At 45.5% G+C, this 15,740-nt stretch overlaps 1 protein-coding gene across 5 annotated transcripts in view; it reads right to left on the reverse strand.

Annotated features, from left to right (window-relative positions):
* The window catches only part of GRID1 (glutamate ionotropic receptor delta type subunit 1), a 627,303-nt gene that overhangs the window by 197,941 nt on the left and 413,622 nt on the right, over positions 1 to 15,740 (reverse strand). For all 5 annotated transcript variants that reach the window (XM_074374325.1, XM_074374324.1, XM_074374326.1 and 2 more), the window contains one exon: positions 8,310 to 8,480. In XM_074374325.1, the coding sequence (XP_074230426.1) occupies positions 8,310 to 8,480 (171 nt within the window). The remainder of the gene's footprint in view (positions 1 to 8,309; positions 8,481 to 15,740) is intronic.

A 15,740-nucleotide genomic window follows, 5' to 3' on the forward strand; every position in this document is an offset into this window, starting at 1 on the left:
CTGGATAAAGAAGATGTGGTATATTTATACAATGGAGTACTACTCATTGGTAAGAAGGAATGTGATAATGCCATTTGCAGCAACACAGACGGACCTAGAGATGATCATACTAAGTGAAGACAGTCAGACAGAAAAAGACAAATACCATATAACACTTATCTGTGGAATCTAAAAAATGATACAAAGGAACTTATTTACAAAACAGAAACAGATTCACAGACATAGAAAACAAATTTATGGTTGCCAAAGGGGAAAGGGTGGGGGCAGGGATGGATTAGGAGTTTGGGATTAGCAGATGCACACTACTACATATAAAATAGGTAAACAACAAGGTCCCACTGTAGAGCCCAGGGAGCTAAACGCAATAGCTTATAGTAACTTATAGTGAAAAAGAATATGAAAAAGAATATTTATATAACTGAATCACTATGCTGCACACCAGAAACAAACACAACATTGTAAATCAACTGTATTTCAATAAAAAAAAAATTAAATTTAAAAAAAAAAAACAAAAAGCGAAGTCGAGACACATCTGGAAGGGGCCTGACTGGTCCAGTCAGCTGCCCTGGAGATGCACGCCAGGGTCTTCTTTTGCTGTCATAGAGTGTAATTCTTTCTCTATCACACGTGCAGCTTAGCCGGTGGCCTGGGAGGATGAGCTTTGGATTCATCACAGCCCGGGCCAGCCTTGCTCACTGCAAACCCCCAGCGTGGACAGCAGCATGCGGATGCAGCACGCGCTTGATAAATGCTTATTGTTTGGGCAAACTGAAGCTCCTCTTGCACTCACTTGCGGAGTGACGTTGAACAACTCATTTAAAGCTCTAGCCTCATCTTGATGACAATAAAATAGAACGTGATCAGTGGTCCTGGAGCGGGGCAGTGGGGCAGCCCTGATTTACCCATCCTATGAAATGCAGATACCATACCCCTGGTGTGCTAAATAGCATCCTAAACTCTTGGTGTGCGTTTTTGTTTTTGGAGGGACAGAGGCAAGGGAATGGAAGGGGAAGCAAGGACCCAGGCAGGCTCCTGACTTCAGCGAGGGGGAGCTGCGAACTCGTCCAGGGGTGTCTCAGTGACTGGGGCCCAGTACAGGTCTGGCGCACAGAAGCATGGGGACTGTTTTGAAAACGAATTTCTAAATGTAAACGCCACTCACCCTCTTCCCCAATGCCCCTCGTTCCAAAAGCTTTTCAAGGGCAGCCAAGGGTCATATCTGGCTTCTGCAGCTTCTGGGTCAAAAGACTGAGCAAGGATCAGCCCTGGGCAATACATCCTTAACGCTGCCTGAAATCTGCTCACCTGCGCGCACATCCCTGGCTTCCTCCTGGCCCAGCGGCAAAGTCACAACACCCACTGCCCCCTGGGACTGAGCCGGGCCTTTCAGGTCTGCATGTCCTGAGGCGTTGCAGGGTTGCCCTTTGAGGAAAAGGTCACTTCTTTGCTCCCGGGGTGTTCTATAAAAGGTGCTGATGACACAGGAAGGCCCAGAGTGGGGGCCCCTACAATACCCTGACCCAGGTTCCTGAAAGGGAGGGAGGCGGCCTGGCCCACTTCAAAGGCCTGCCATTTGCACTGCAGGGCTGGCTCAGCCACAGGAGCCTGGGGCACCACCATTTCTGCAGCGAGATCACCCAGGTGTGCAGGGCAGAGGAGAAGGCAGTACCTGTGGGAGGTGCCGGCGCTCTGCCTGGACTTAGATGTTTCACCCCTGGGGAAGCTTCCTAACGTCCTTGGTACACGGTCACCTCCCACAGCCGCAGCCTGGCTCAGGAGCCCTTATTCTCCCCTGGGGAGACGGCAATCACTGGTTACCTGGTCTCCCAGCCCAGGCCCTCCACTTCCACCCTGCGCCACGTTATCTTTCTCAGGTGCACATTCTGCCCCGTCACATCTCCAAGGGCTGCACCATGGCCTCAGTGCCCTGGCAGCGGCCCGCCTCTCTGATTGATTTCCCAACACTTCTTGCCTCTCATTCCATTGCCTCAGACACACTAAATTCATCCCTTGCTCTTCTTGGCTTCTGGGCCTTTGCATATGCCAATCTCCCTAACCAGAACATGCTACTAAGTGGAGATTAAAATTCCCAATTTATTCAGAGTGTGTGAGAATTCAGAGAGAGAACATTTGTGAAATGTCTAACAGAGGGACCGGCACATCTTAAGTGCTTAAGGGGTATTTGTGGAATCAATGGATATTAAACGAATAGTTTTAAATCTGCTCTTAGAAGAAAATACCAGTGTAAAGAGATACCAAAGTGTTGGCAAAGAGGATGCCTCCTGGAATGGAGGGCAGAAGCCCCACTGGGAAAGGGAATAGGAACTCTGTATGAGACCATTCCACGTGGAACTGTCTGTCTGAAATCCGGGGTATGTGTTTCCAGGGGATGGGGGCACCCTGGCAAGGCTTGCATTTCCAAAGTCAATTCCTTATGCAAGAGGTGGGTCCTCAGAAGGGAAACGAGGAAGGTGAAGACATCTGTGGGAACCATAAGAGAGAATTCAGCCATGAGCTGTTGACTGGGGCTTCAGTTCTTGAGAAACCCAGATAGACATTCTTGGCTACTGGATAATTAAAGACCAATCACATGAAACCAACTGAGGACCAGGGATACAAAAATAGATTTTTTTTTTAAAGAGTTAATACCCAGAGTCTCCATTACATCAGTAACCATATTTTATTTAGGAATATACCTGGTGTCAGCAGGAGCAACAGCTACCAGGAAGACTGATAAATTGATCTTCATGAGCAAATGAGGAGAATTTACTTTGGAGTCAAGACCAGAGGGAGATAATAGAGGGTGGGTAGGGAAGGAAGCCAGCAAGACTTGAAGAGAAGAGGATAAGGCACTGGGTGGAGGCGTGGGGCAGTGGGGGAAGCGAACATTCCCCAGCAGGAGGGGACTGAGAAATCAGAGGTGGTGTGTGCAACCACGATGCAAAAGTCCCACCTGACCCCTCAACGCATGTGACACCTTCTCTGAGACTCGGATTTGTTGTCTTGTTGAAACCAGGAAAGGCATTGATTTCCCATCTGGGTTGGTACTGAGTGGAGCGGAGGCAGCCCCATTAGAAGCCCAGATGATCTGTTTACTTACTTACCAGGTCCCTAGAAGCAGAATTAGGGCCAGGAGTAATGAAAACAGAAGCCCGCCCCCACTGCCACCCCACGGGAAAATGCACTGAGCTCTTCAGGAGAGCCGTACGCACGCATCCAATCTGATCTGGACCTCAGCAGGCTGAGACCTGGGCCTGTCAGACTGGAAGGGAGAGGCCCTGGAGGGTGACAGCCCTGCAGGGCAGTTGGCTGTCTGCCCTCTCAGCACTCTGTGCGTGTTTTTCTGCAATAAATCTCAGAATTTAGGCAAGTCGTGCCATCCTTGCCTCCCTTATACTCCAGGGGACGGGGAATTGTTGTGCATCCACATTATCAAGGTACCAATCATCCTGGAAGGCAAAAGAAGATGAATGACAGGCCAGGGTCACAGCCACCCGGGCCAGCTGCATCCCGCCACCAGACCATTATCCGTCCAACACCAAAGCTGGAAATGTGGGAAATGTTTTCATTAAGACAGACTGCATTTCCTTCAGGCTTCTAAAGAGCCCCGTTTTCTCTTGCTTCCATCATTAATTAAGCAAAGTGGACTGTGCAGGGAGACCTCACAGAGGCGAACAGCAGGAACTGACCTCCGACCAGATCCTTAGACAGGCTCTGGTCATCTAGCAAAGTCAGACAAGCAGCCGGCAGAGGGTCCAGCTGGGAGGACAAGTTGATGCCCAGATGTCACAGCTTGAGGAATCCATCCCTGGGCAAGGCCTTTCTGTCAACCTGCTGCCAGCCCACCCATCCTGAGAGAGGGCACCATGGCCAGGCCAGACAAGGGAGCAGATGGTGGCAGAGGGCACAGGGCACGGGGATCTCTGCTCACATTGAATCTGAGCAGGAAGGGGGTATAGAGAGTGGGGAGGGGCATTTGCTGTACCCGAGGCTCTCTGGACTCCAAATGGCCACATGGCCACCTGTGGCCAGAACTATAACCAGCTGCACCCAAGGAGACCACCTGGGCAATGCTGTCTGACAAAGGCCTCCATGAGCACGCCCCCCGCCCCGGCTCTGGTTGCTACATGCTCCATTGGGGTCTTTAGGGTGAAGTAAATCAGTGAAAGCAAAACAAAGTTCAAGGTAGCTCTGGCGTGAGGAGTCTCAGTGTTGCTCCGGAGGAAAGGATTCTCCAGGCAGGTGGACAAAAACCTTGTAATCCAGGAAGAGTCCAGAAAGCTGTAAAGAAACAGGGATGCACAGTGGAAGGAGAGTTTTGAAATGCTTTAATAGGCTGAGCGGGGGAGGAGCGGTTTCACCTATCCAGCCATTCCACAATTTTCAAATGCACAAAAGAAGAGAGATTCCAACCCGAGGGAGCATTTTATACCACATTAGCCCCCACAGCTTAATTCAAGGATCAGGCTCCAGGGTGACCAGACAACACAGCTTCAATCATTTGCCTGTTCCCCTTCGGAAACACATTTGAATAGAAACGGGGTAACAATGTGACAGTGTGTCTGTTAGGTCCATCGTCGCACTCCAGTCGCCAGGCAATGCAGTTCTGAAGACCGAGGATGCTAGAGATGCTTCTCTGAGCAAGGCAGCCCATGGAATCTGAGCAGAGTCTCAGGTTTCTTAGGGGCTGGCTGTCACTTTTATTACTGGATGAGTCAGACAGGCCCTAAACTAACTTGTCCAGAAAACAAGAGGTGAAACATCCAAATAAGACACTGCTTTACGGGGAAAAATAAACAATAGCCAGCACGCTGGCAAACATGGTAGTTTGGGAGCTACTAGAAGCCACTTATTCAGGTATTCTTCTTCCAAAGGATGTTCTCTTTACTAAATAGGAACCAAATTGATTTGCTATCATAGTGTCTAGTTGGCTCTGGAGCACAGAAATCCCTGACCACAGGCCTAATAGCAGAAGATGGAGTTTCTGAGACCAGCTCAGAGCAGAAGTAGAGAGATGGATGCTCTTGTAAAAAAAAAAAAAAAAAAAAAAATCCGTTTTGGATGGTCCTCACGAAAACTACTAACCCAGAATTATCATCCTAAGAGCAGCCGTCTGGGGGAGGAACTAAAGATGGACTTGAGAGCTCCATTTCCAAAAGGATTTTCATTAATTTCATCAAGACAAAGTTAATAATCCATGACATCAATATTGTGGGTTTTTTTCTTCCTTCAGTTGGTTGTGCTAAACATGTTAGCATCTTCTCGATAAATCTCACAGCTAGAGGCTAGTAGAAATTAGTTTGCCTTCTACACTGTCATTAAGAAAGAAAGAAGTGGTAACAGCTACTGAGGAAACTCGAAGGGAATGGCTTGTAAATGAGATGAATCTACAAGAGGCCGAAATGGTTGTTGGGTAGGATGAGTGAATAAATCCACATTTCCCTCTCGTGACGCCCCGCACGAGAAAGTGGATGCAACACATGGAGATAGATTCCTTCAATAAAGTATTTTATTTATAGATACATAAAGAGGCTTCTAGAGACAGTTTAACTTATGTGAAGACCTGCATTCTTAATGGATCCACCCCAGTGATCTTTATCCAGAGTCTTCAAAGAGCAGAGTCTCGTGTGAAGGGCTAAGTGGGGTCGCAAAGACACGGCCTCTCCTCTCCTGCACAAGGCAGCGCTGACTGAGTGCCCGCGAGACTGATGCGGACAGTGAGCGGCGTGCGGCGCCTGTGATCAGGGGCTGGACCGAGGGGATGTGCTCTCCCACCCACTGGGATGCTGTCAAAGAGCGTGCTCAGGAGGACAGGCGGACTGCATCACACACACGCAAAATGAGGCTGCACTCAGCCTTTCCATGGACACGCTCAGCGCACCTGGCCGCCTCCTCCAGAAAGCCTTGGAATGCTCAGCCTTGTTCACAATGCTTTCTAGATGTTCTCGCCTTTAAGTTCCAGTGTGACTCTGAGGGGTAGGTCGTATTCTAATCGTCGGTGTACAGACGAGGAAGCCGAGGCGCAGAATGACGAGTAAACACAATAAGCAGTCACTAGAGTTACTGGGATTTGAACCAAAGCAAGCTGGCTCCTGGGCTGTTGCTGCTGCTGCTTCCGCTATGACTGCTATTGCTACCACGACTACTGCTGCTGCTGCTGCTGCTGCTACAAGATCTTGATGACATTGCTCTTAAATCTTGCCCTTTATATGGTGCCTGGGTCTCAGCAGGAACAGAGAGAGGCAGAGTGGCCAAGCTTCTAGGTCTGATATCGCTTTGACCATGTTTGGTGATGACAGCCACCCACCTCCGAGCCATGGCTTTGCTTAGCCTCCTGAGGGGGGCGTGCCATTTTACAAAGCCCCCTACTGCATTTCTCACCACCACCATCCGTCTCCTTTTCTCTCTTGTCCTCCAGGACAAATTCTAGATGCTCCGCGTCTAATTGTCTGATGTGCAACCAAAGAGTTCACCTGAGCCTTTGGTCCACGGCAAAATGACTAAACCAGACCTAGACAAGAAATGCTTTCCCCTCTCCCTCGGCTTCCCCAGGGCAGCAAGTGTTGGTGCAACAGGTCACAGCCCTCCTTTCTGTTGGAGCAGAAGGAGTGCGGTACGGCTAAGCCAGAATTGAGAAAATGGATGGGAGACATGGGGCAGGGCGGGGCAGGGCTGGTGTGTGTTTAGAGAAGGATGAAGCTCTTTGAGGAAGAGAGAGAACCCTTCCCCGGAGTGAGACCTTCCCAGGGTCTGACCCCACAAAGAACAGCAGAATCACCTTCCCCTCCTGCCCTGGGTGGGGCTGAGCTCACACTGCTGGGGTCACATGGGCACACTGCACTGCCATCCACGCGGAGCATTAGATGGTAAGCACGGAGACACAGTGAGAGGCCCTCACCTCTTCTTCCAAATTCCAGAGAGGGAGGCAGAACAGGCTGGCAGCATCCAAAAATATAAATTCTTGCATCAAGCACCTTCTACCCCAGCCCATAAGCCCAGGGCTCTCAAGTCCATGAGCCCTGCAGTAGCCTTTGGTCCACTCTTTTGGTCAACCCATCGCCACCTTAGAGAGACCCCAGGCCCTGCGATGGCTCCTTGGAGTGGTTGTCCTGAGAGAAGTGGGAGTTACTCTGATTAAAATCCCAGTATCTTCTGTGTTTCCTTATCAACCAAGAACATATTTCTAGTGTTTGCCATCTGTTGGAGTATGTTTCCTTGACTCCCAATAAAATATTATAGATTGGATTTAATGCTCTGGAAATCACACATGTACCCAGACCACTCTAGAGATTCTAATAACCCCCCTCCCCAAAACGTGTGCCCTCTGATAAGATGGTATCAAGATGTCCTGGGGAGGGACTGCTACTCAGGTGGCAGATACAGCCCATCTCTGTCCTGCAGCCCTGATCTCCACTCCTTACCTGTGGCTAGGTAAAGAAGGTCTGACTAGTTTCAAACACTGAGTGGCAAGCGTTTCCCACACACAAACTCCTGAGCACTTGTCATCAACCCAGTTGGGACAAATTTCCTTCTGTTCTATGGCTCCCATCAAGGATCAAATGGAAGTGTCTTGGGCACCATATTCCTAATGGAGATGCAGTTCCATTGCCAACAGTCTCCCCAGTGTTTCACTGTTACCCCCAAACATCCAGGGAGAATGCCACCTCTCACAGCCAGTGCACAGCTCCACGTCCTCCTCCCGGCCCAAGGGGAGCTAACCCCAACTGCACCACTGCCAAAGGAGTGGCGGAAGGACTGACCAGAAACACTGTATTTCTCATCTTGGAAGGAATCAAACAGGTGGGCAATTGATGATCCTAACCTTTGGCCCCTCCCTGCTCCGCTGGCATTCCAGCAGTGTTCTGGTCAACCTAAGCCTCAGTATTCAGAAGGTGAGTTCCTAATGGTTTCCATATGATTGACATCCTTCTGGGAAGAACTTCAAATGGGTTCAAAATGATAACTCCATCCCGAGTCCTGCCAGGTGAGCCCATCCCCCAGAAAACAGTCATCACCGAAGCCCAAGAGACAGGACTCTCCTTACTCCCTAAGCATGCAACTTTTAAATATAAGAGGCACCCAATGAGCTAATATGCCTTGTCTGCTGACAACGACCATAACTGCCTGCTAATGTGCTTAGAGGCACTGCCCAGTTGACTGGTTTCAATTTCAGCAAATGACAGCATTCGAGTAATTAAATTTGGTGGGCAAGAGCGCTCAGCTGGAGCTGAGGCGCATCGCCGTCTGTGCCAGGCCAAGGGTACGGGTGACATTCCCTCCCAGAGGGAGCTTGGGAGGCGAGCACTGACCTGCAGCATCTGGAGGTAGCCTTCCTGGGGGTCGCAGAGCAGCGAGGAGATGCGGTGGTTGTTCCTCATGCATTTCTGGTTGTCCTTTGCAGATGGGAAGATCTGTCGGACCACAGTCATCCTGCCGAGGGCGCTGTGGACCAGATCCAGGATCTCTGGGTCACTGATTTCCTGGGAAGATAACCAGAAATGCTTACCATTGACTCATGAACTCATCATCTCTGCAAAAGGCCTAACAATAGTTGTCCAGGTCGACAGCCTACATAGCTGATGCCAAAGAGGTTATGAGTTTGGGCCCAAGGTAAATGCGTTCATTAGTTGCTTATTTACAAATAATACTTGCTTACCCTAAAATGCAAACAGGATTACTCAACATCGTCCCTGAAGGACAGAAAAAGACATCTACAGCGAAACCACCAATGCACTGGCTTCCATGGAGTCAAGCTCTAAAAGAACCACTGCTGTCAAATGTCACGTAGGCATTAGTTGGAAGCCATGGCTAAATTTCCTTTTGGGAGCCATCTACCTGATTTAGACAAGGAAATCTGGCCTTCTCCTACATAGGTGACCAAAATGCAATGGGTTTCCTCTAATTCTTTAATAACTAGATTTAAAAAAAAAAAGATTCTCAAACAAATTTTTAAAATATATCCATTCATTCATCCACTCACTCATTGCACAAAATCTACCCAACAGCTCCTCTGTGGTTTGTTCTGTTTTGAGCACTGGGGATACAGCCACGAATGAGGCAGGCCTAATCCTATCCGGTGAAACTCAAGGTCATCGTAGGATGAAATACGCTGAGTGACGTCATAGGGAAACCTAGGGGCAAAGGACACTTGTGCTTCCACGTGAGGCCGTTTGCTAAGCTCTATACACACATAATCTCATTTGGTACTCACAAGAACTCTGGGAATTCTGTGAGGTAGGTCTTATTATTATTCTATTTAAAATGAGCATTCTCACACACAGTAATAGCAAAGGGAGCAGGCCACAGGGAGCTCCTTCCAGGATGAGGCTTCTGTGAAGAATTAGCACTGAAGCTAAATCTGAAGGATGAAGTTAAGCAAAGTACTTGCGGGGATTGGGTGGGGGGAGGGTGGGCAAGTGCAGAGCTGTGTTGTTGGTGGCGCTGCTGGAGATACGGCCACCAGGTGGCACCCTGTGCCCCCCCCCACACCCCGCTTCTTGGTACAGGTAGCAGGGTACCTCTCCAACCTGGGGAGAAGCAGGGCCACTGGCATGAAGGAGGAAGGGTCAAAGGCAGAATGGGATCTGTGTCCTGGGCCAGATGGGGGCATGCGGTTCAGTAAACCCCGCGGAAACATCCACAGTAAGGATGATGAGAAGCCCTTGAAAGATTGTAGGCAAAACCAAGCTACAATCAGATTTACATTTTTAAAAAACCGCTGGCTGATGTTTGGAAAGAGGATTAAAGAGAAACAAAACAACAAAACAGCTCTGTGTATTCTAAGTGAAGTAAGCCAGAAAGAGAAAGAAAAATACCATATGAGATCGCTCATATGTGGAATCTAAAAAAAAAAAATAAAAAAAAAAAGAACATAAATACAAAACAGAAACAGACTTATAGACATAGAATACAAACTTGTGATTGCCAAGAGGGAGAGGGGTGAGAAGGGACAGACTGGGAATCCAAACTGAAAAGAGTTAATAAAAAGTTCACAACCCACTGAAAAAACAAAACAAAACAAAACAAAACAAAAAACCAACACAGGACTACAAAAAATGGACACTCGACAAGAGCTTTAGCAGTGAGAGAGATTCAGGTTAAGAAATCTCTGGTTCACTGGCTCTAAGTGACTCAATTGATATTGGTTGCAAGACAAGATTTTAACTGTGAATAACCATGTTTTAAAATTGGTCTTAAGTTCTTCTACCTTGCAGGTGACATAGCCTAGTTTTGAGACAATGAGATGGTATAAATGGAGCTAATGAGGTTGGAAATTAGTGATCAGGGGTTTCAAAATTACTTAAACAGGAACAGAACACATGTAAGGGTATCAGGGTAAACAGTATATTTCAGGAACTGTCCTAGGTCCTCGATGTGCATGTGTGCACTGGTTGTAACCGTCTGCTAGACCTGGGAGAAAGTAAGAAATGAAGAGTTGCATCCTTTTAGAATGATCAGTTGTTCCCAAATCCCAAGAACTGCAGTAATATGGAAAGAATTAGAGTGTTATTAAATATCGAATCTGGGTTTAAATCGCAAAAACTTTGTATTTCAGAGAAAAGTCTGTGTAAGACATGATGATCTTGTTGGACTGGGACCAAATGACAAAACAGTGATGAGGAAGTTGTAAATGTTCATATCTCAGGACCACCACATGAGACGGGCCAGCACCCAGCTGGGATTCGGGAAACAGAGCAGGAGCTGCCGCCGGGCCTGGACCTCTGTGCTCCGCTCTGCCCTGCTAACGGAAGTCCTGCCCCAGCCCGGGATAGCAGGATGAGAGAAGTCACATTCTCATCTAATGGTAAGTAGAACCGTAAGAAAGGGCAATGAGTAAAAGTAGTTCGTTTACTCGGAGAAGGAATATAGAGGACTTGGGGAGGGTTTTTTTTTAATCCAGAAAAACCATGAGGTCAAGAAGAACATAATTTGGATTATGCATAAGGGGTTCATCAGAGCCAGAACATCTTGGAGAGGAAATGGATATGTTACCCTTTGTTTTTCTCACTTACTTTTGATGGCAGAGGCCACCACAGAAGCTCTTTTATTAAATGTCTCCTGTGTCCTCAACTTCCCAGAGAGTCAGTGGCACTGAACCCATCCCACTGCACCCCAGGCAGAACCCTGGAAATCGTAGGGGGCCTGACTTACAGCACACACAGGACCTCTCTGGTAAGTGTAACCCTCACGTGCTCCGGTCACATGCAGCAGCACCTGGCGTGAGTGGCTAAGGAGGCCAGGGCAGCTGAGACCTAAGCCAGGGGGCTGGGTCCCTGCCCCAGGTAGCCCTGATCTCCAGGCTGTTCCTCTTCCATTCTGTCTCCCCAGGACAGAGATGAGAATTTGGAAGAGCTGTGGTGAGGATCTCACACTAAGGGTCTGCTGGATTTCTGCAGACCTTCCATCTCCTATGGTCCAGTTCTCACTCACTCACTCTGGGTCAATGCACATACTCTTCTCTGCCAAAGCACTCCTGCCCACCTCCCCACACTTCCGGGTCTATCCTTAGTGTCCAGTACAGAGATAGCGCCTATCAGATTCTAAAAATTCACAGAAGCAACTCCCCTGGATCCCTTGGGGGCAATGCAAAGAGTCACCTCTTCTCCCAGACATGTATCCTTCCCTTTGGAGATTTCCAAGCCTGCCTTCCAAGCCAGCTCCATGCCAGGCCCTTTCTGGGTCCCCTCCATCCCACTGGGATGCACACAGCCTGCTCACTGCTGTCAAACACTGCCTTCAGGCTGCACATCAGGCCAGCCTCTGGACCACTGTGAAGCTCTGGGCCTTCCTAAGTATGCAGAAGGCAATCCAAGCAGCCAATTTACACAACCCGCTTAGAGAACGAACTTTCCCTTTGTCCCAGCTGAACATTCCTTGCAGACAGTGCTGATGATGAGCAGAAGCGAGACACTGTATATATACTGTGTCACCTGCACTGACCTCACAGTCAGCAAGGCAGCAGTGAAACAGTAACACATCACACTCAGATGTCCCGGCAGTCCTGAAGTGCGCAGACTCAAGATAAATCCTGCTGATTTTATTATTTTTTAAGTTTGTATTGTGTAACGTATCTTAATGCACAAGCCTTACATAAAGTATGAGTAATAAAATGATTTCCGTGGACCTTCCATCAAGCTAAGGAATGAAATGTCACCTGCATCTTGGTTGGATGCCTCCTCCCCAAATGCTTACTGCTTCCTTCTCCCCAGGAGCTGCCTTTGTCCTGCTCTGACTTATGTACGTGACCTAAATAATGTATCTCTTAGTCTTGTATGTTTCATTTAGCTTTGGGTAAGCCAAATAGTCTGCGTGCCTCTTGCAACTGTGTTTAAACACAGTGGTTCTCAAACTTTGTTTTTGATCAGGCTCACCTGGGGAACTGACAATTCCAGAGGTCCAGGTCCTGGCCCTTTTCAACAAGAAGGCCTCTGTGTTCTCCATTAGCTCTCCTGATAATTCCAGTGCTCACCAATGTCTAAAACCCACCGGGCTTCACGCTGAGTTTTTGTGATCTATTCACGGTGATAGATGCAGCTCTAGTTTATCCATTTTCATCGCCGCACACGGCTGCATTTGTGATGCTGCCAGAATGTATGCATCCTCTAGTGATGACAATTTGAATGTATTTGCTTGCTTGCTATTAGGAACAGAGCTTCTATGTTCATTTTTCTTGCCTGTTGCATCTTGGTACACTCCTTTAAGATATTTCTCTATTTAAGATTTTCTCCAGAATTAGAATTGCTCCATAGGAGAAGAAGAGTATGTTCAAACTGACTAGGTAGCACCAAATTTCCAAAGTGATTAGTACCAAAGTACTAATAATCATGTGTGGTAAAGAGAGTTCCCGTGGTTCTGCTGCCTTCCCTGCACCTGATATCATATGGCTTCCTAATATTTGTCAGTCTGGTGAGTATGAATTGGTACATCACTGGACTTTAATTTCCACTTCCCGAATTTTTAATAGAGTTAAATATCTTTCATATATTCAAGAATCATCTATGTTTCCTTTCTTGTGTTTGTGTTTTTGTCCAATTTCCATCAAGTTGGATCTCTTGCAGATTGATTCGTGGGGAATTTTTTTTTGAATTATGGGATTTAAGTCTTCATCACATGCTACAAATATTGTCTCCAGTTTCTAGAATGTTAGGCAGAACTAACCAATAAATTCATCTAAACTGGTGTTTCCTTTGTAGAAAGGTTTTTATTACTATTTAAATAGCCCTACTTTTAGAGGAATTTTGCTTGTTTTGCCTTCTTTGTCTTAAGTTTTTTGTTTCTTTGTTCTAAAAATTCAGCCATGTTGTCCAAATTTTCCAGTGGATTGGCGTAAGTTGTTCTCAGTGTCACTCTACCCCTGGTCCTCCCTCCAATGCATCTAATGTGATGTACTGCACTCATTTCTAACAATCTGTGTTTGTGCCTTCTCTCTTATTTTGATTCTAGAAATTTGTGCATTTTATACATTCTTCTTAAAAAGTAAGTTTGGCTTAACTGATGCTCTTTTATGTGTTGGTTTTCTATTTCATTCTATTTTTATCTTTGTTACTTTTATTTTCTATTTTCTTTGGATTTATTAAGTGGTTATTTTTCCAACTTTTTTCATATGAAGCCTAGCTAATAAATCTTATACCTTCTGTCTTTTCTCAAGAAGTATTTAAGGCTATAATCTACATCCAAACATTGCTTTGGTTGTGTCCCACGAGATATCACATGTATTAATTGTATCATTAGTTCTAAAATTCCATTTTGATTTATTTTTGACCCACGAGTAATTTACTAGGAATTTTTTTCTAACTTTTCCAAACATGAGGGTATTATTTTTTAAATTATCTTCATATCAATTTCTAACTTAACTGCATTGTAACCTGAGTATGTGAACCATGTGATACAAATTCTTTAAAATTTATTGAGCCCCATTTTGTGACCTATCAGGTGGCCAGTCTGCATGAATGTTTCATGTGTTGTCACTGTCCAACTGTCATTGATTTTACTGGTCTGTTTTTAGGTCCTTAGTTTAGGAATTTGTCTATTTCTCTTTGTATTCAGTCTACATTTTCAAAAACCATATTTTCAGTCTTTTATTAATTACACTTATAGTCTACTGTGCCTGATATTAATGTATCTACACCAGTTTTACTTTGGTTAGTATCCGCCTGCTCTAACTTTTCCCGTTTCTTTGCTGTCAGTCTTCCTCTGTCTCACATTTTAGTTGGACTCCTGTAAACAAAATATACTTAATATTTTTTATCCATCCTAGATGATCTAGTAGCAATCTTAACCCATTTACATTGGACTATGATTACATATATATATCTGGATTGATTTTGTCATATCATTTATATTACATATTTTACTGTTTCTTTTTCCTTCCTTCTTTTCAGCTTCCCCTTGGAATGATTTTTTCCTATTTTCATTTCTTATCCTCTTTTGGAAATTATATTATCTATTATTTCTTTTATTGGTTATCATAAATATTTTAATATTCATCCTTAAAGTGTGAAATTAATCAATGGTTTTTACTCTCTTGTTCAATCTTTTTATCTAATCATCATCATTTCAATTAACATGATAACAATGTCTACTATTTTCATGGTATCTTTCTTTATGCCCTTCTATTACACATAATTTCCATTGTTTTATATAGTTAATATTTATATATTTAGCCAATATTTATCAATATATTTGTTAAACATTCTTCTCTGGACCTCAAACCTTACATCTGGGATGATTTTTCTCAACCTGAAGTACATAATTTAGAATTTCCTTTAATGTGGGTTTATGGTGGTAAACTTAGTTTTTGTTGATTGGAAAATGTCTTTATTTTGATCTCATTCTTGAAATAGAAAAGTCCATGTTGATTACTATTTCCTCTTAGCAGAGCAAAAACAATATTACATTGTATTCTGACTTCCATCTTTGTCCACCTTACGGCTGCAGTAACAAATTATCATAAACTTAGTGACTTGGAACACATAATTTTATTCTGTCACAGTTCTGCAGGCCAGAAGTCCACAATCAGTCTCGCTGGGCTGATACCAGCATGTCGGGAGGGATAAACTCCTTCCAGGGGCTCTAGGGGAAAATCTGCTCTTTGCCTCTTATAGCTTCTGGTGGCTGCCAGCATTTCTTGGCTTGTAGCCACATCACTCCAGCCTCTTCCTCCATGGTCACATTGCCTTCTCTTCTTCTGCGTAGTTAAATCTCCCTTTGCCTCCCTCTTACAAGGACACCTAGGGTTGCATTTAGGGTCCATCTCAATAATTCAAGGTAATCTCCCCATTTCAAGATAGTTAACTTAATCATATTACAAAATGTCTTCTGCATATAAGGTGACACTCACAGTGTCCAGGGATTAGGTCCTGGATATCTTTGTGGGCCATTGCTCAGCCCACAGCATCCAGGTATTAGGAATCAGTTTAACTGCCACTCTTTTGAAGAACTGTGTTTTATTTATGGATGCCCTTCAGATTTTTCTTGGTCTCTGGTGTTTTGTAGTCACACTGAGAGTTGCCTAAATGTGGATTTTTTGTTTTTATTCGGCTCTCAATCCTTGGGCTTCCTATACCTGGGGTTGAATTTCTTCCAATAATTCTAGGTAATTCTAAGCTATAATGTCCTTTAACATAATTTTCCCTGTTATCTCTTATTTCCTTCTAGAAATCCAGTCAACAGTATGCCAGATATTATTCTATTTTCACGTTTATTAACCTCCTTCTCATATTTTCCATCTCTTTGTTTCT

The sequence above is a fragment of the Camelus bactrianus genome, chromosome 11 (genome assembly GCF_048773025.1).
Source record: "Camelus bactrianus isolate YW-2024 breed Bactrian camel chromosome 11, ASM4877302v1, whole genome shotgun sequence".
Classification (NCBI taxonomy): domain Eukaryota; kingdom Metazoa; phylum Chordata; class Mammalia; order Artiodactyla; family Camelidae; genus Camelus; species Camelus bactrianus.